At 38.9% G+C, this 19,367-nt stretch overlaps 1 protein-coding gene across 1 annotated transcript in view; it reads left to right on the top strand.

The window, feature by feature from the left end:
- Window positions 1-6: 6 nt before the first annotated feature.
- The window catches only part of AOX1 (aldehyde oxidase 1), a gene marked incomplete at its 3' end in the record, with an annotated part of 46,091 nt that continues 26,730 nt past the window's right edge, over window positions 7-19,367 (top strand). Inside the window, exons 1-16 of the mRNA XM_008947236.1 lie at window positions 7-43; window positions 1,133-1,190; window positions 3,011-3,107; window positions 4,632-4,740; window positions 5,292-5,418; window positions 6,296-6,357; window positions 6,962-7,047; window positions 7,932-8,001; window positions 9,115-9,259; window positions 9,376-9,468; window positions 11,233-11,384; window positions 11,622-11,715; window positions 15,011-15,120; window positions 15,978-16,162; window positions 17,307-17,469; window positions 18,337-18,429. Of these exons, the coding sequence (XP_008945484.1) occupies window positions 1,163-1,190; window positions 3,011-3,107; window positions 4,632-4,740; window positions 5,292-5,418; window positions 6,296-6,357; window positions 6,962-7,047; window positions 7,932-8,001; window positions 9,115-9,259; window positions 9,376-9,468; window positions 11,233-11,384; window positions 11,622-11,715; window positions 15,011-15,120; window positions 15,978-16,162; window positions 17,307-17,469; window positions 18,337-18,429 (1,614 nt within the window). The remainder of the gene's footprint in view (window positions 44-1,132; window positions 1,191-3,010; window positions 3,108-4,631; window positions 4,741-5,291; window positions 5,419-6,295; window positions 6,358-6,961; window positions 7,048-7,931; window positions 8,002-9,114; window positions 9,260-9,375; window positions 9,469-11,232; window positions 11,385-11,621; window positions 11,716-15,010; window positions 15,121-15,977; window positions 16,163-17,306; window positions 17,470-18,336; window positions 18,430-19,367) is intronic.

The following is a 19,367-nucleotide window of genomic DNA, read 5'->3' as shown; positions in this document are numbered from 1 at the left end:
GGCGGGGGCGGCGGAGCTGGTTTTCTATGTGAATGGGCGAAAGGTAAGTGTTGCCTGCAACGAGCCTGGAGGAGGAGGCGCTGCTCTTGCAGGAGTAACCTGAGGGGTGCGGGCGCAGATTTGTTTTCCTCAGACTTCTTCCTCGTGGGAGTGTAGCCGAATCCTCACACAAACCTCCAGAAGCATTCCTTTCCTTTTCCTTCACGCTGGGTAAGAAGCAAATAAGCCTCCAAATATTGCTTCAGTTAGCTAAAGCTCTTCTGTGCACAGCAAGTGCTGTTGGAAGAGGAGAAGCAACAGAGGAGGACAAACGTGATTTCAACATCCCAGTTCAGCGAGCTCTGCTACGTTCAGCGGGAAAATGCACCAACGTGAAATGCACTTTCAGCTGGGTATCAAATCTGGCTGAAGAGCAAACTAGTTTTTCATTTTTATGTGCCTGGCTTCTCATCTTTGATGGTGTCAAAGGAGAGGTATCAGATTTTTGGAGGCACAACAGAAAGTCAGCAAAACTCAGGTGCCAAAATATGGACTGTTTGCCAACATAAAGATAATACTGCAAGAACCAAATTTAAACTCATTGATTCAATGCAACTGGAAGGAACCCAATGGAATCAGAAATACTGTAATAGATCAAGAAGGTGGGCTCTCTGTTGCTCTCTGTTGCCAGTCTGTTACAGCAAGTGAAAGTTTATATAAATAAAGCTGGAAGAAAACTGGTTCCTGCTGGTAGACTTACAGGCTTTCTCTAGTGTTCATCCCAGGTTAAAGAGAGACTCTGAACTGCAAATCATTAATTCTTCATGCTGTGCTGCCTCTATTGTAGCAAAGTTCTGCTGCATTTTTATTTCTGGTGTGGGTGAAGGTAAATCCCCTCAGTATGACCTTTCACTGAGCAGCAGTTATTTATAGTAGTTGCAAAATGCCCTGGCACTTCTTTCCTGGAAACCTATCTGTCTGAGACACAACTTCCAGAAGGAGCCCAGAATCTCCTGTGGTCATTGGCAATTAGTCTATTTCTATGGCTGGGAACCAGGGAAGAATTCTGTTCTGGTTTGTGGGAATGTAGTCTGTGTGCATTTTGAAAAACCCGGTTTCTTAGTTAAACCTTGTTTTTCATTTCTTACTGCAGATAATAGAGAAAAATGCTGATCCCGAACAAATGTTGTTGTCTTACCTGCGTAAGAGACGTATCCTTTTCTTGTCTGGCCTCTCAGGTCACTCATTTGATAAGCATTATTTAAGCACAGTTCTCATAAATTATAATTAAAAGGGAATTCACCAGGTTAAGGAAGTTGTGACTCCCTTAAAAGTACTATAATAAGTGATGGCTCTTTCTTAGGCCAAATACTCTTCAGCAAGGAGCTGTGTTTTCAGCCTAGTTTCCTCAACAAGCAGTTATGCCATCAGGCATGATGTGTATGTCTGTATCTCTGTTCCTTCTCTCTCTCCCCATAAAGACACTGAAGAACCTTTTGGCCAGTGTATTAAAAGGTTGACAGAAGTCTCCAAATTTTGTTAGTGTCTCTCACAGGAAAAGGGAGATCTTGTGATGAGACTGGAGGAATTTTTATGTTATCTATGGTTTCTTATGATAAGTGCTCCAAACAGATTTCTAAACTAAAAAAAAATCCCTAGGTTTAATAATAAGTAAATATGAACAAGTATATTTTTAAAATAGAAGAAAAAAAAAAATCAGTTAGGGAAGACAGCAGCAGTTGTGAGAGCTAGAGATCTCACCCTGCCAGTTTTGTCTTTGCAGACAAGGTTCTTTCCTCCCACCTTGGTTTCAGCCCACAGCTCAGTGGCTTTCTGGGGTGCTACAAATTGTGCAGCACTTGCTCTGAGTTTTCCCTCTTTCTCTTTACCATTTTACAGTCCTGACCATGTGTCTGCTTTTCACTGTTCTTAGGAGGTTTCCAAAATCTGCTGCGCCACAGACTTGTTCCCAGTGTTCATGAAGCTGTTGCATAATATTCTGAACACATGTGTAGGGACTCACAGCCAGGGGCAGGATCTCTCCTTTTTGCAGCTTCCTAGACTGGCTTATGAAACAGTCCCACAGGGCAAGTAAAGTATTGTATACTGTAGGATTCACAGTATGTGTTCTATAACTGCAAGGTACAGTATAATTCCTCTCTAAGCATCTTGACTTTTTTTTTTTTGCTGTAGGAATTGACATGTTAGAACACTGTTAATAACTGGAAGGACCACTGTAAATTAATAAGTGAATAAGAGATTCAAGAAGGGAAGAAGCTGTTATCTTAAAATGTATGTACTTCATCTGATAGATTAGCATGTCTGTGAAAAGGCTCAGTAAAGCACTTTACAGTGGAAAAAGTGGTGGAGCTTGATTAGATAAGACCTTAAAGCAGTACATGCATCTCAGCTTTACTGCAAGTGAATAATGCTAACCCTCACATTGAAAAACTTTTCCTTTTGATGATGTGCTGTGAGAAGAAGGCCCATTTCCCCACCATCATTCCTGGCTCCTGGTAGAGGATTTTCTTCCTGCACCTTTGTACCAGCTGTGGAGTTCTTCAGATGTCTCTCTGTACTAATTACACTCATTAAGCTAGCAGAAGACTAACTATAAATGGGTCTTCTGGAAAAAACTTGGATATTGTTTTTAGTGTTCCACTGGAACTTCAGATAAAGAGCTATTTTGCCCATTAGACATTTCTTCCTTGCATATTTTCACTTCGAAAACTATTTTTCCTGTTGTGTTTCTGTCCCAACTTACATTTCTCCCAAAAGAAGTCAGAATCAAGTTTTCTGTTTTCTTGGGAACAGGATTTTTATCATGTAATTCCTTAGCTACAGTCTTATTTCCACTGAAAATTTTAGTCCTACATAGAACATGGTCTGATACACATGCCATCATACCAAACCAGTTCTGTCTTTCTTTGCAGTTCAGGAAGAAAAGTGGCCTCAAGTTTGTGAGCAGAATAAAGACCAAAGTGGTACCTGATTTTTGTTTGTTTGATTTCCCTAATGAGAGCATTTTCAGTCCGTCTTACAGGAACTAAGTATGGCTGTGGAGGAGGTGGATGTGGTGCCTGCACAGTGATGGTATCAACTTATGAGCCAGCTTCAAAGAAGATACGGTATCCTTAACAGAAAACTGTGAAAACCATGCAGAATTTTATGATTTATTATTCACAGATATGAAACTAAAGCCAAAGTTATAAAATCTGGACTAATAATAAAAGAATCCAAAGGAAGAGACCTTTAATCCAAAAGAGAATGCTGTAAGAAAATACTGGTCATTCAGCTATGTTATAAGTGTATTGAAATACCATCATAGAATCACAGAATGGCAGGGCTTGCAGGGGACCTCTGGGGATCATCTGGTACAACCACCTTGCCAAAGCAAGCTCACCTAGATCAGGTTGCACAGGAACACATCCAGGTGGGTTTTGAAAGTCTCCAGAGAAGGAGATGCCACAAGCTCTCTGGGCAGCCTGTTCCAGTGCTCTGTCAACCTCAAAGTAAAGAAGCTTTTCTTTATGTTTAGGTGGAACTTCCTGTGTTCTAGTTTGTGCCTCTTGCCACTGGTCAGAGGTGCCCAGTGATAGGACAAGAGACTGGCTTCTGGACACCTGCCCTTTACATATTGACAAGCATTAATAAGATCCCTTTCAGTCTCCTCTTCCATGCTTAAATCCTTCATTTGCTCCTGGATGCTGGCAGCTTCTGCAAGGAGTTTTCTCTTTAGCAGGCATGCATTTAGGACTCTTTGTATTGACCACTGGAATGTGGCTTCTGCCTGCAGCTGTCATGTGACTGATGGGAGCATGGAACAGGCAGAAGTTTCAATATTACCAGATCTTCAATACTGAACTCCCTCCCTGCACCCCACACACAAAAAGAAGGACTTTGAAACTGAAAACAGAGTTTAATTAAAAACTGGAATAAATTACTTTTGAATGGAGAAAACTCCAGTCAAATTGTTAAATGGTAATGTCTTTGTCAGTTGAATATTTTTTTTAGGTGGGGAAAAAGTCAAAATGTCCCAGTTATTCCTTTTGCAAATTGCATTACATTGGAATGCAATGCAAATGAAGATGTATAAAGTTATTATAAGAGTTGAAATCAAAACAGAATGACACTTGAAAAGAAACATTTCAACTACAGTAAACCAAAATGTTTTATTGCTAATGGTTAAAAGTTTTGAAGAATTTTCATTTTGATATGTCATTCCTATTCAGAACGATATTTATTTTACATCAGAATTTCCTTTGCATCAGAAATTTGATTATAATTTTGCAGCAGTAATCCTTTACTTCTTCCAAATGACTACACCAACCCTCCCTGCCACATCTTCCTTCTCCAAAACACATTTGACAGGTTGCTGGCAAGCAGGAGAGATAAGGGGGCAATTAGAAAAGGCTGAAGTCTTGAAACAGATATAAATTCTCCAGAGCTGTCCTTGTAGGTACTGTTTTTATACTAGGGACAAGAGCCACAGCTAGTATGCAATCCCTTCTATAAGGCTAATTCTCTCCTCATTCCAAATGATGATAATGCTTTGTAAGTATAAACTGTGTCTTGACCACAAAATAATATTCATACATCTTTATTTTAATAAAATAATATTAATTTTCTATATTCTCCCTTACATTCCAAAGACATTATTCAGCAAATGCATGTTTGCTTCCCATTTGCTCCTTGTATGGTGCAGCGGTGACCACAGTGGAAGGTGTTGGAAGTACAAAAACTAGGGTTCATCCAGTTCAGGTGAGAGTACAGCATCACTGTGTAAGAGAGTTACTGATTTCTTCTTTTGCATGGGCTGGCTTGAGTGGCAGTGCTTTTAGGGCATGGAACTTCATATTATGATTGTTCTTCCTGATAAATAACAGAAGACCACACAAGTTTCTGATAGTTGGTTGACCAAGGCTGATGAGAAAATATGACTCGTGATGGATCTTGCCTCAATGCTAACAGCCTAATCAAGCAGCTGGTATGCAAGAATCATTGGAGTGGGTCAGACTTGTGCTCTGTTTAGGCTAATGACACATCTTGGACAATGCCTCTTTGGCTGATGCTTTAGTATGAATGCAAAAAAGACAACAGTCTACTGAAGGTTAATTAGCTTCCTTAGTAAGCTGTGGCTGGCCATCACACCCAAAATAACTACTCTTATTTGAGATTGCTTAAATTGTTTCACTTAAAATGTCTGATTTACTATGAAGACAACATTTAGTATGGCATCTCCTGTTAAGTGGGAGTTGATTAGAGTGATGTTGTACACTGGGAAGAGTGCTGTTTGTGGTGTTCTCTTTCAGGAAAGGCTGGCCAAGTGCCATGGCTCCCAGTGTGGTTTCTGCACCCCTGGAATGGTGATGTCAATATACACTTTGCTGAGAAACTACCCAGAACCAACTTCAGAGCAGATGATTGCAGCTCTGGCTGGTAAATATTGCCACTTTTTAATTTGTAGGTATGTCCTTGAACCACTTGCTTCACATATTTTGTGTACATGAGCACCTGTCTGTGTGAGTACACGTGTATGTACTCTGTACAAATTGTGCTTCCCAGCAGAGCTGCTGTTGGATACAGACCTTGTATTCCCTGTCATTCTTTTCTCCTGGAAAATGAAGCATGGAGCTGTGGATCGTTTCAGGGACAGATGTTCAAAACATCCATATGTGCCTTTTGAAGTGCTTTAAATCAGATGTGCTAAATGAGGCCATATTGTAGAAGCAGCTGCATCTGAACATCTGAGATCCTGTTACACTGGGAGTCAAGAATGTCATAAGCCTCCCAGGAGAGTCTCTTTGTGGTAGGAATAAAACAGCGAAGTAAGGAAGAGAGATGCAGGCCATCTTCACTAGGGGAAGCATGAGCATTTATTGCAGGTGAAACAGCCTCCTGTCATCTGTTGTGCTCGAGTCACGGTGGAGCCAATGGCATTTCCTGCTGCTGGGAAGGGAACTTGGATGGCAGTGTAATGCTAGCCTCACTCCTTAGTAGAAGTAAGTCGGGGGAAGGAGAAAAACATTTTGAGTGGCTGAAGACTATTGTGCAGTCTCTTATTCTCCTGCATGGTTACCTGTAGTCAACATTGCCTCTAGTACAGCACTCAAGTATTTCATACTCTCATTGAAACAACAGCCTCTTTCCTCAGGAGCTGCAGGGTCCCAAGTCTTGTGACACTGATCTTTTTTGTATTCTGGAGAGCCAGCTTGGCTTCTTAAGCTTCAAGAACACAAATCTCATATAAAGATGTGACATTTTAAAGCCACATGGTTTAGAACAAAGCTTTTTCTTACTGATTTCCTTTTTCCAGGGAATTTGTGCCGCTGCACTGGATATAGGCCAATCCTAGATGCCTGTAAAACCTTCTGTAAGGTAAGAAGTAGTGATGGTTACTAGATTGTGCCCATTAGTATATACAGGTACACAATCAAGATTTTCATTAAGGTTATCTCTTTCCTCTGTGAAGAGGTGTAGGTTTCAGTAGTGTGCCTTGTGGTCTAAACTGTTACAAAAATTAACTCAAACTTAGTGTCTCTAGCCTGGGATATGATGAATAATCTAAAGGTTCTCCATGTGTTTTACTGTGGGTCAGTACTGGCATAAATAAAAGTAGATTGTAGCTCGATATTCTTGGTAGTTTATCACGTAATGCAACATGTCTGAAACCTACAGTGAAAGAAATTGGAGAGCGAACAGTAAGCAGAAGAAATAATACAGACCATCTGCCTGTGCTCTCACAAGGTCAACTGAATTTCACACAGTATGAATTCATTTGTATTAAGGACTTTAATATCCGATAATTTAAAGTTATTTTTGAATATCACTTCTTTAAGACATAATCCTTCTAGTTTACCTTATTATTAAGCTTTATCTAGAACTTTATTGAAATGTAAAGAGACACTTTTATTGGCTTAAGCAGGCTTTAACTCCATGCTATTCTGGACAGTATTTCACTAATGGAATATTCCTGCTTCAGGAACCTGTTTGCTGTCAAAAGAAAGCAAATGGAAAGTGTTGCTTGGATGAGGAAGGTGATTTGTTTGACAAGGAAGAGAAGGTAGGGTTTTAAGTATTTTACTTGCTCTATTTAGATATAAACCAGAAAGAATATCACATGGTGTTTTTCTTGTAATTAAAATAAATGCTGTATACTCTTGCCATTTTTATCCTCCACCTTTTAGACCTTACGTATTTGTAAAATAAAATGTTATTCCTTGCAAGAAATTTTGAGATTTCTAAAAATTAAGGATTCTTTCTGTATATTTGTATAAGGAGGTGATAGTGTGGCAGATAGTTGGTATACGGTAGTTTGGATCTCCAGAGCTGACATTTGAGCAGTTCTTCAATCAGGAATATGAAGCGTCTCACCTCTACTCATACAATGATCATCATATTGTGCAAGAAATCAGGGAATACGTGAAACTATCTTAAACTGATGACCACTGGTGATCTGAAGGTAACCACTGATCTCTCTTAGGAATCTAACTGCTGACTTGAGTCTGAAGAACTGATTCACTCTTATAAAATTACAGTCATAACTGATTCTTATTAAATCCCTTATTCATAGAAATATTTGTTCTCTATTTTCTTTCAATACCTCATCTACTTTGTTTTTTGAGTACTGTAGGTTGGCATGAAACCATCTACTTTCATATAGCAGGACTACAGGAAGCCTGTACTTAATCTTTCAGTTACTTGCCTCTAGACTGTCATTTGTGTTACTAGGGAACTCTGAGAAACTGTTATGAACGCTTCCTTCACCTCAGCAGCTCCAAGTGATGTGTGGTAATTTAGCACCAAATCCAAACAATAATGGGATTTCTAATTCTGTAGTGACTTTATTGGGACCCTCATGAGTTGGTTTTGACATTTTTTTTTTTTATGGTATTAATAAGTGAAAATTTTTGGTCTTTGATTACTTTCTTTATTTTTAAGGTTTCCACCAGACTGTTTTCAACAGATGAATTCCAGCCCTTAGATCCCACCCAGGAACTTATATTTCCTCCTGAACTAATGGTAATTTTTGCTCCTTACAGACTACTCTTTAGCTCTGTCTTTTCCTTAGTCACCCATAGTTCAGAACTCATTCTGAAGTCCTGCTTAGCAGTAATTAATCAGAAAAAATGTCATAAAGTTTTAACAGAAATCCAAAATTATTTTTTTTTCCAGTGACCTTATTGAATATTCACATACAAAACAATAATCGTACTAGGAAAAAGAAGTTGCAGAATTAGGTATTAGGTGAGAAGAAAAAGAAGTAACCTAAACTGGGTTTTCAGTGCAGCCCCTGAAGATACAAACGCTTCTCAGCAAACTGAACGGGAAACACTTTTTAGCTTTGGCAAAACAATGTGTTTTCCACATTTTGTGGCTTAAATTTTCTGTTGGTCTTTTCTGTCAAAATGTCAGCCTCAGCCACCCAGACCAGAGAGTGTTTAGCCCCAGTGATTAAAATGTGACAAAGGTATAAACAGCTGAAGTAAGGGCAGTGGAACGGAAGGTGACTGACATGCTTAATCACTGGCAGCAGTATTTGCCCTAGAAAAATGAAAGCTCTTTGCTTTATGTTATTCTCAATTTGTAGATTCAAAGTCAAAATCTCTTTAACTAACTGCCTGCTTGTGGAGAAAGGTTGATAACAGTGGGACAGGGATTCCTGACTGAGTATTTGTACCACTGCTAGTTCATAAGCTGTTTCCAAGTGATCAGTGAACAGAGCTAGAACAGACAGAAATCCACAAAGGATTAATCTAAAAAGGGATGCTGCCACTAGTGTCATTGTGACCTCCAAGCAAGCCAAGTGTGCAGACACCTCCCTAAGTGTTTTTTATCATTTTTCTAATAATGGCAGCAATTGCAGGATCTGTTCCTACATCTTCTGCTTGAGGGCTCTTTATTGGCAATCGTATTTATTAGCCCAGTGGAATTAATTGAAGACATTTTACCCATGCACTCTAGATTCACCACTGTGCAAAGAGCCAGCATAACAGTCCCATTTCTGTCCAGTTTTGAAGCATTAAGTAGAACTGCCATTGTTTAAGAACCTCTTTTGACTTTTAAGTCTTGTGTCTATCAGACCTTGCACTGGTCTATATGTCTTAATTTAGATCTACCATATTTTCCCATCAGCGGATGGCTGAGAATCAACCCAAAAGAACTCTGGTTTTTCATGGGGAGCGAATGACATGGATTTCTCCTGTAAGCTTAGATGAATTACTGGATCTGAAAGCTGCCCACCCCAAGGCACCTCTTGTGGTTGGGAACACCAGCGTGGGTATGTATACAATCCATATGGCTTGTGTTGCCATAGTTCATTAAACTTACTCTCCACTGTGTTGGAGCTGTCATTATGCAATATGTCTTTTGTCTAAGTCTGTTCCTATCTGGTAGGACCTGAAATGAAATTCAGAGGTGTGTTCCATCCCATTGTTATTGCTCCTGCAAGGATCCCAGACCTGAATGTGGTGAAACACACAGATGATGGTGAGTAGACTTGCCTTTGTTCAGACACAGGAGATTACTCGGCCATAAGGGATGCTGCTCCATTCCATAGTGCTGAGGGTGTGAAGTGCTCTGCAACTCAATCCTAAGCATGCTTGGTTCTTCCCCAGGTCAAGGTGGCTGTGACCACCATCCCATGGTACAGTTTTGTCATCATGACACAGTGCAGTACTGACCAGCAATATTATCTTGGGCCTTATTAGTCATAATAGTGCAGGGGTAATTGTTCTGGTAATAACGGTTCTGGTGGTAAGTCATGCAACGTTTGCTTTGTGATCTCTGTACCATGCTGTGCTGTATAGCAGAGAGCCATACGGAGCCACAGAGACACTTGGCAACATTGTGTGCTTGTCTGTGTTAGAAAAAAGGCTCTAATTAAACTGGCATAGCTAATATGCATTAACTAATCTTGTTCTCAGTTGTAGAATATTATTGTAGATTAAAAATTTTATACCTCAATTTTTATATGTAAGATAAGCACAGAAATTTGCTTCCTTTAAGTTAGACTACGTTTTAGTCTTTAAATGAATTTTATTGAAATTAGCAATAACAACTAGACATAGATTGAAACTTACTATAACAGCCTCAATTAATTATATATAAATTACATTGTGCAAGTTTACTGCCAAAGTTTGAAGGAAAGTCAAACCCTATATCTGATGAATATTAATTGCTATATGCCTGAGGCCACTTTTTTGAAGTGGTAAATGATATTTGACAGGTCTGTCATTGCATTTAGAATATCTTTTTCATTTTAGATCAGTCATCCAGTTCTAGACAATGACGAGTTGGTTCTTAGAAGAAAAGTATTTGGGAATTGAAAAAGAAGTAGGGAGAATGTTTATTGCTTTTTTAATCTATAAATAAAACCTAGGTATGAGGAGGTCAGATTTACTCGTTTTAAAACAAGAGATATACATTTTAGAGAAACAGTATTTTCTTTCTCTGATCAGATTTAAATGCAAAACATTTTTATTACATTTTTGCTTTGAATACACAAAATTTGATATTGCTTTATTTGATTAATAAAATGCCATTTAAAAATTATATCTCTTCTTACTTATATTTTTTATTTAATTCCAGTGTTGATTCAAAACATCCATACATTATAGAAATAAAGTCTACTAATAATTTCAAATAGAGAGGCACTGTTTGCCATTTTTAAATGTTGACATTTTTAAAAAATGTAATCTTAAAAAAAAAGTATAACTACTCAAATAAATGCATCTAGTTATAGATTGTCTCTCTAGTGGGAAAAAATAGCACTATATTCAGTGTTAGGACTGTTTGGGTTTTTTTCCCAGATGCTACCCCATACCTTAGGCGAATAACTAGAACGTATGTATGCAAAGCAAGATCAAATTATGATGAAAATATATAGAAGTAGAAAGAGCCTGTTGAAAGCATTTTGAAGCTGACACACTTTTGAGTGAAACTCGGAAAATCACATGCAGCAATTTTGAGTAAGTGTTTAAGGGAAGTGGTTGGAATGGACAGCTAGAAGCAGAGTAGAGATTTCACTTTCAGTAGAAGTTATGATCTATTAGCTCAATTTCATCATTTCATAAAATTTTACACTCAGTCTCCTGAAATGAAAGATCACATTCCCTTTAATAGGCAGGGGCTCCTCTCCTCCTCTCTGCTGTATTCCACAAGAGCAGTCTTAGCTCTACAGTCTGAACATTGTTTAAAACCCAGGCAATAAAACAATGTGCACATGACACTTTTGTAATCTTGTGGTTACAGGATTAACAGTGGGAGCTGCCTGCAGCCTCTCGCTAGTGAAAGACGTCTTGACAAATGCAATCTCAGAGTTCCCTGAAGAGAAGACAAAGGTTTTCTGTGCTGTCCTGCAGCAATTAAGAACTCTGGGTGGAGAACAGATAAGAAACGTTGCTGTATGTTGTGCATTACATGTGATAACAGTTGTAACAAATTGTAACATGTGAAATTGCCCCAACTACATTTAAACTTGCATTTTTTAATTCTGTTTTTAGAAGTGAATTTTCTATCAATACACCTTTTGTGAGCTTTCAATGTATATAAATTTCTGTGTAGTCTGCATATCATATTGTCACTTCACATGAAAATGTGAATGTGGTGGAGAAAGGTGACATAAATTTCTTTTTTTCAAGTCTTTCGGTGGAAACATCATGAGTAGAAAATCAACCTCAGACTTGAATCCTGTTCTAGCAGCCAGCAACTGTATGCTCAATTTGGCTTCAAGAGGTAAGAGGAGATAGCCTGTCTCTGTAGTGGTGCCAGAGGAACAGGATCTTATAGAGCATCCTTCCTCTCCAGGGGAAGTAACAACAGGTGAACATTTGTTAAGAAACCCTTTTCCCACACTCATATGAGATCACATCTGCAGGTGAAGCCATTTGCAAACAAAAAAAAATCTGTGAAAGATTCTGATGTGAAGGGTAAGCATTCAGACCTACCAGATCACATGTACTTCTGTGGGTAGTGAGTTACTTATAAGTGCTTATAAAACCTCACAATTTGAGTTGCTGTATACTACCTCTACTACCTCCCTGGTAGGGTTTTTTTTCTGTAATTGATTCTTTACCCTGGTTTAAAATCACTCTCTGGCTCTCAGAAGAACCCTGGCTTCTCATTCCTCACAGGTACTTATTTCTGTACAGGAGCTGCTAGTCCAGCACCTTTCTGCATGTCCATTTCCTCAGTTTCCTTCCATCACTGTAGATATCCTCCCCTCTACCTGCTCCTTTTCTTGTCTGTTACCTTACCATTGGGTGGTTGATGAAATTGTTGGTAAACATGAGCTATCTGGTGGCTTGGAGTTGCAAGCTTTCTCTTCTAGATAGATGTCTTGTGACCTTTTTGCCTGTAACCTAGAGTGCATGTTGCACCCTGAAACACAAGTTCTTTAAGGGGTTGTTTCTGAGCCAGGGTTTCTTAAAACAGATACACAAAAACCTACGCTGTGTGATTTCCATGACTTCTTACAGTGTGGTTTGGCACTGAGAGGAGAAACACTTGTCAGAATGTTGCTCTGACAAGTACAAGTACAAACATTTACATCTTCCTACTCAACAATTTGAATGGTGTGCCTGCTTATTTGAGAGATGAATAGCATTGCTGATTGCTATCTCTTTTGGTTGACCTGGCAGAACTTTACCACTGGGAGAGAGTTTTAGGCATTGTCACGTGTTTTTAACATATTTCTTTACCAAACATTAATCAGTGAAACATAGGAAAAATGGATTGTTCAAGGGAAGGAGGTTGCAGAAGCACTGTTAGTATTTCTCTTAGATCACAGCATAAGAGAATGCACCTTCCTAGATCCTGGCAGGTCCACAGGTGGGACTGGACAATAATCTTTATGTATGTAAACCAAGTGTATTCTGGCTGGAATCGCAGAGGCAAAAACCCAGCAGTGCCAGTGCTGCTATTCTTAACAGCGTCATTTTTCTGATTCACACTTCAGGAAAGTAAAATTCCTTTACTGAACTTTTGCTCTTATGTTAGTTTGTATTGGAGGAGTTTAATTTTAATGCTAAATGATATTCTAGGATAAACAGGTTACAGTGTTATCACCACACGTCGCATGGAAGACACAAAGAAAATTCTATTGCTGTACAGCAGCCAGTCATGAAGTATCCTGTTCAGTGAATGGAAGGGGAGGATTTTAAAACGTGAACCTTTTAAAAATGGCACAGAAGATGATCTGGTTATAGAAGGCCTTGGGATAGGTCAGGGCTACACAAATAGCGAGATAAACAGTGTCTAGTCATAAGAATTATTATTTAAAAATGCATTGGACCCCTTAAGTAGAATGTGAAAAGTACAATGGACACAGAAGTCTAGTAAAAAGATCAGCTTTGACTTCATCTCTCAAACACATGTGGTTAAATTCCACACTGGTGAATCACTGTGGTTTTCCATCTGTACAGCATTCACGCCTCTCTGTTCTTGAAAAATGACACTGCTAATTGACAGTTGTGTTAGCAGTCCTACCAACAAAACTTCTTGAACCAATGGAGCTCGTTTAATTAATAAAATCAGTTACATATGTTAAAATCTTGCAATTCCAGAAGCCTTGCTCACCTGCGTAGTGATATTAGCAAACCTGATGTCACATAGATGAAATTTAAGTGTTTGAAGGGCTCTTTAGGTTCCTTGCAGAGTTTTGTCCTCTTTTGTTTTGAAAATTCCATCTTTAATAGTATGTATCATAGAATGACAAATATAATCACTTTAATCTACTGTTGTATGTAGCAATGGATAAATTTAGTAAGTGATTAATCCCTTTGCTTTCTAGCTGGTCCTCATAGATTAGAGGGGCTAGGGGTGGCTGGACTTCTCTTAGCAGCTATTGCTGTGACTAGTCCCAACCCTAGATGCACGGACAGTACGTCTGCTGTAGGTCTGGTCGTGTTCAAAGGAAGCAGTCAGGTGCACGAATAACATGGTTTGTTCACATGCAACGTTCAGACTCTCAAAGATTTCCAGTGATAAATGCACTGAGCTGCAGACTCTATAGCTCTGTAGCTCTGACACACAATTGCAATCACAAGCTTCATCTCCAGGGGAGGTGCTTGGCACAGCCGAGGCTGCAGGTCTGAGCAAAAGGTGTCCCTTCTGGGCAGGCTGAGCAGGACAAACCCATCCATCTGTCCCTATGACTTGGTGTTGAATTCTTGTCCCACAAGTTACGTCCAAAGTAGGGATAATATTTATACTGTGTTCATTACTGTTTTGCAAAGTGTGGGGGTGGGACTATAGTCAAGCCGTTGTTCCTTGTGGTCAACCTTTAGCAGTGGCACAAAATGGTTATGAATTCCTTGGTAACTTCTGCAAGAAGCAGATAGCTGCTGTGATAAACAGGAGGATGGGATAAGCAACCGTCACTCCATTCCACAGTCATCCTTGGTGCCATGAGAAGACAGACCATCACATCTTCACCCAGCCTCCCTGTCTGTTCTAGTCACCAGATGCTTGTAAGCAGTGTTGAGCTTTGCAATTTTCACTTGTTTTGTGCTTTCAACATCTACCAAATACAGAAAGGAAAAAGCAATAGCATTTATTCCCTTCTGGAGTCATGAAAATGTTCAGAATCTCATAACAAAAAGAAAAAAAAAATCCAAACCAGAAAAGAAACCAGGGGGAAAAAAATGTTAGTTGTGCAGCGGGTACCTTCCATTCAGTTTTCTTCCTCATTCTTTAGTTTTTTAGAAGGAAAGGTAGGGAGTGATGACAGCAGCTGCAGAGATTTGGAACAGATTAACAGGAGTGGGGAAGGGATCATCGTGGCAGTGTTGGAAGGGAGGATTTTGGAATGGGGATTGATCTCTGGGCACTTTCCTCAGGCTCTGATGTTATAATACTATGGAAGATGGGGCAGTCATTTGTATTTACAGGGCATACCACTGCTAATTTGTTATGTAAACTCTGCAGTTGGTATTTACTCAAGAATGCTGCAGGTATTTCCTGCCAATTAAAATATGATTGATGTATGTTAATTGTACAGTTGTACAGAAGTTTCTGGATTTTTTTCTAGGAAGAAAGCGACAGATTCCTTTGAGTGATATTTTTGCAGATGGAGTTGGTAACAATACCATTACACCAGAAGAGATCTTAGTCTCTGTCCATATTCCCCATTCTAGGAAGGTAAGTTAATAGTCTGGTTAGGTTTTCTTTATGCAGAGTTAGACTATGAAGTAAAGAGCAGGAGGGGGGCGTAAACCTTGTGTTTAATGTAACACTGTTGGTGCCCATTTTCTGAATTCTTTACATTTGGTCCTGTCAGTGCTATGCTTTGTCCCAGTTTCAGACAAAAAACACAACTCAGCAGGTAGCTGCTAATATATAAAGAGTGATATTCCAACAAAAGTGTCCCCAAAAATGATGAGGGCAATAGCAATTGTCTCGATCCCCTACAGAAAGGAGCCTTGGACAAGCTGCCGTAGTTCTCGCCAACACTCAACTGTGATGTGGTTGGCATCAAGCAAGGAAAACATTGTCATCTCTTGAGGATTTTTCTTGGAATGACATGAGATTGGACATGTGCATAGTGCTTTCATAAATGTTGCTGAACTGAATAATATTCTTCTACTGGCATTGTGTTTGCAAGAGTGGATATGGGATCTTTTTAGAGAATTATGAGTCATGTTATCTGAGTACTGAAGTTTGGCAATACTTTGAAGCCTCTAAGCTTTTGGGCTTGTTACAAGCGCAGCTTCACTGCATAAGACCCCTGCCTTCCAGCCATCTACCATGGAAAATCTAGGTCATCTGAACTGTGTAGACAGTGGAGGATTTGGTATGGGCTGCTGGAAAGTCAAAGATGGTAAAGGTACTGAAAGGTCAAGAGAAGGAAGTGTGTGGTCTTGAATGTCCAGGAAGTTGCATCTGTGCTGTTTGTTTTTTTTAAGAAAATTCTTTTGCTTCACACAGTGCAATAACAAGTTCTCCTTCCAGACACTTACATGCCTGCAGGTTACCAACTTCTGTCTGGTCTTGCTCAGGGGGAGTATGTCTCTGCCTTTCGACAAGCCCCGAGACGGGAAAATGCTCTCGCAGTAACCAATGCTGGGATGAGAGTCCTTTTTGAAGAAGGTACAGACAGAATAAAGGATTTAAGCATTTCCTACGGAGGTGTTGGCTCGACCACAATCTGTGCAAAACAAACCTGTTCGGCGCTTATCGGAAGGTACAATTTCTCTGTCTTCTCTGTACCTCTGAATAAAGGGACTTGGAGAAGTTGCATGTACTTCCCTGGAGCATGAAAGTACAGAAAGACTTCACGTGTCTGGCTAGTGGCACATATGTTCAAATGGATGATCTGGTCAAGCCTTAATGATGACTTTTCAGGTTTGCTACATTTTGGAGTCTGCACATGTGCCACTCTGGTGTGATGTATACAAAGAGATATGGGCTGTGAGATGGGTGGATGAGAACACATAATAAGTTGTGCACCAGAACCCAAGTGTTGGTAAATGATGCTGTATCCCATAGGTTTGATAATCTCCTAGTGTCAGTGTTCTCGAGTCCTTCCGTTTGGCTCTAATAGATACAGAGTGTGAGAACTTCAGATGTGCCCAGTAAACTTAGGAGTCCAAGTCAGGCCTTAACCTTTTCAATGTCTCTTTATCTGCAAGATCCTAATAATCCCTGACATTAATCCTTGACATTCCCTCCCACTTTGCAGCATCTTTCCAAGTTTTGGAGGAAAAAAATTATAAATAATTAAAGCAGTATAAAACCATTTATCTAAGCAGAGTCTCACTGGACTATTGTACCTTTTAATACGCTACTGCTTCACTAGTTGAAGTGCTTGTTATTTCTTGCTGCTTTGCATAATTAAATTTATTCTAACATTTACATTTTGATACCTAGGGTTGTGTTACTATGGAGATTTAACTGTGTTGAGACAAGTCAAGGGGATGGTCTCTTCACAAAATGCAACTATCCAGCACTAATCAGATCACTTGAAAGCAGCTACAGCTACAGTTACTTTTCTGAAAATGTAGAAAAAAAAAAAGAGTATCAGCAGAATAGTGATAGTCTGTAAGACTGTTAAAGCATCTTTAAAGCTGTAATAGATTTTATTTATTGATTGATTTTAAGAAGGCTGGCACAGCACTCAAGTCCATTGACTTAAGGGACCACCTCACTTCTGTAAGCAACATTGACCAACAGCGTATTCAGGATTGCAGGCCATTATTAGAATCAGTATTTTGGCTTTGCTTTGAGTAGGATTATGCCTGTGGTCCCTGGTACAAAGGTATTACTGCAATTTGTATTTATACTTTTTAAGTCCTGGTCTTAATTGTATCTCTTCTTCTTCCTGACAGGCACTGGACTGAAGAAATGTTGGAGGAGGCTTGCAGACTGGTTCTTAAAGAAATTGCTCTTCCAGGATTAGCCAGTGGTGAAAAAGTAGACTATAAGAAAATGTTGATCATCAGTTTCTTCTACAGATTTTTTCTGGAAGTGTTGCAGTCATTGAAGACAATGGTAAATGAGTTCTCTGTGTCTGCTTTTGTACAAGCAAATGAAAGGTTTCTTTCTATCTATCTGTTGATGCTTGCAATTTGTACAATATGCTAAATATTGTAGTTGGAGTTTAGATCTACAGAAGGATCTTAAGTGCTTAACAGCCAAAGAGACTGATGGGAGATGCCTCTAACTTTTAAATTATCAGGTATGTTTAGCTTGAACATTAGGCTTTAAAAAAAATAGAGCAATGTTAATGCAACAATATGTCAGTATTGAGCTCCCAGGCCCAAGGAAAACAGGTGTGAGGTCTTAACTCCATCTCTCTGTAGTTCAAAACAAAATAGACAGAACACAAATGAAGGCTTTGGAAAGCAACTGTAGGTGTTAAACCAAGCCTCCTTCTTGCATGAGTTGTTGACTGGGAGAGGAGGGCTCTAAAATTTAATTTCTTAATACATTCTAGGTGTAATTTACTTATTTTTGTCTTAAATCTGTTCTTACAAAGAAGAATATCCCTTTTGCCTTTTTCCTCTGTTACCTTTGAGCTCTTCCCTCTGAAGTACCATTATGAGGTAATTCACTGTTACCAGGAGTGATTCTGTGCTAGCTTTGATCAGACCCTAGAACAAAGCTCTTCTGACTATCCCTGCTTTGTTTCTTACTTTAAACAAGCATATTTGTTGAATCCAATATACTTAAAAAATATTTAGTGAAATCTCAATCCTTACATTGTTTGAAAATTGGTTTTTTAGAGCCTTTTTGGTTTGTGAGAGTCTTAAAGCAATTTCTTGTATAAAGAGTTTGTGTTTGGTGATTTTGGTGGTTACGTTTTTTAATTGGAAAGTTCAAAATGTGAGTATCAGTAGTAATTCACTTCCTTTTCAGGATCCTTGCTGCTGCCCTGGCATACCTGTGGAATACCAGAGTGTCCTACAAGATTTCAAAACCAAAATGCCCCAGAGTATCCAAATATACCAGGCAAGATTTTATTCTAAGATTGTTCTGTGCTTTATAAAATTTGTTAAAAAGTCATGGTTCAAGCATGACCCTTGCTATGAAGCTCAGGTACATATTTTCCAAAGGATTGAAGGCAACAGGCTTAGTGATTGATTTTAACTGTATCTCAATTAGAAAAAACTTCTGTAAAAAGAGACTCATACCAGGTATACTCACTTCTAAACCGTTTTCAATAGATATGCTGAACAAAGTCCATTGTCAGACTGCTTAAACTGGGTGTATTGCAGTGTGAAATCCAATTGGAAAAAAAAATTAGAAGGAAAATGAGATGGAAAAGCCTAAGTCTCTAGCTATCACTGGAGTATTCTGCTTTTAAGGTACACTTTCCTGAAGATTTTAGAGGTTTCTTAGGTCTTAATGTAGATTTAGGAATCACAATCGAGTTTGTGATTACTAGTTGATCAAATCAGGAGGAGAATTCAAGGAGAAGTCAGCAGCAGAGGGCAGCAAATAACACATTTTGGATTTTCTGAGCTCACCCTTCTGACTAGATCATGGAGGGGGCCCTTGCAAGGAGTTTTGGTATTTTGGTACCCTCAGTATACAATTAAAAATACCAAGTTTTTGAAAACCTAAAGAAAATTAAAATGAAGTGTAGATACACTTACTTTTTAATTTTCTGATATTCTTTAGGATAATGTTTTAGCTTTAAATACTTTGTTTGTTCGAGTTGTTATTTTCAGCTTCCTTCAGTTATCATTTAAAAAAAAACCAAAACACTACAGACTTATAAAAGGGCCAGGATCAGAGGAACTTGTTCTTTATGACTTTCAGCAATTTATTCCTCAGCTGCAAGAAGGTGACAAAACAACAGAAAAACCCAATTTGTTATTCCAGTCAGATAGCTCTGAGCAACAGAAACTATTTAGAAACCCAACCAATCTATTTTTTCACTTTAA

Source organism: Merops nubicus, unplaced genomic scaffold, assembly GCF_000691845.1.
Source record: "Merops nubicus isolate BGI_N331 unplaced genomic scaffold, ASM69184v1 scaffold13699, whole genome shotgun sequence".
Taxonomy (NCBI): Eukaryota; Metazoa; Chordata; class Aves; order Coraciiformes; family Meropidae; genus Merops; species Merops nubicus.
The sequence above is the reverse complement of the archived record's forward strand: the minus strand, read 5'-3'. Positions and strand labels throughout refer to the sequence as shown.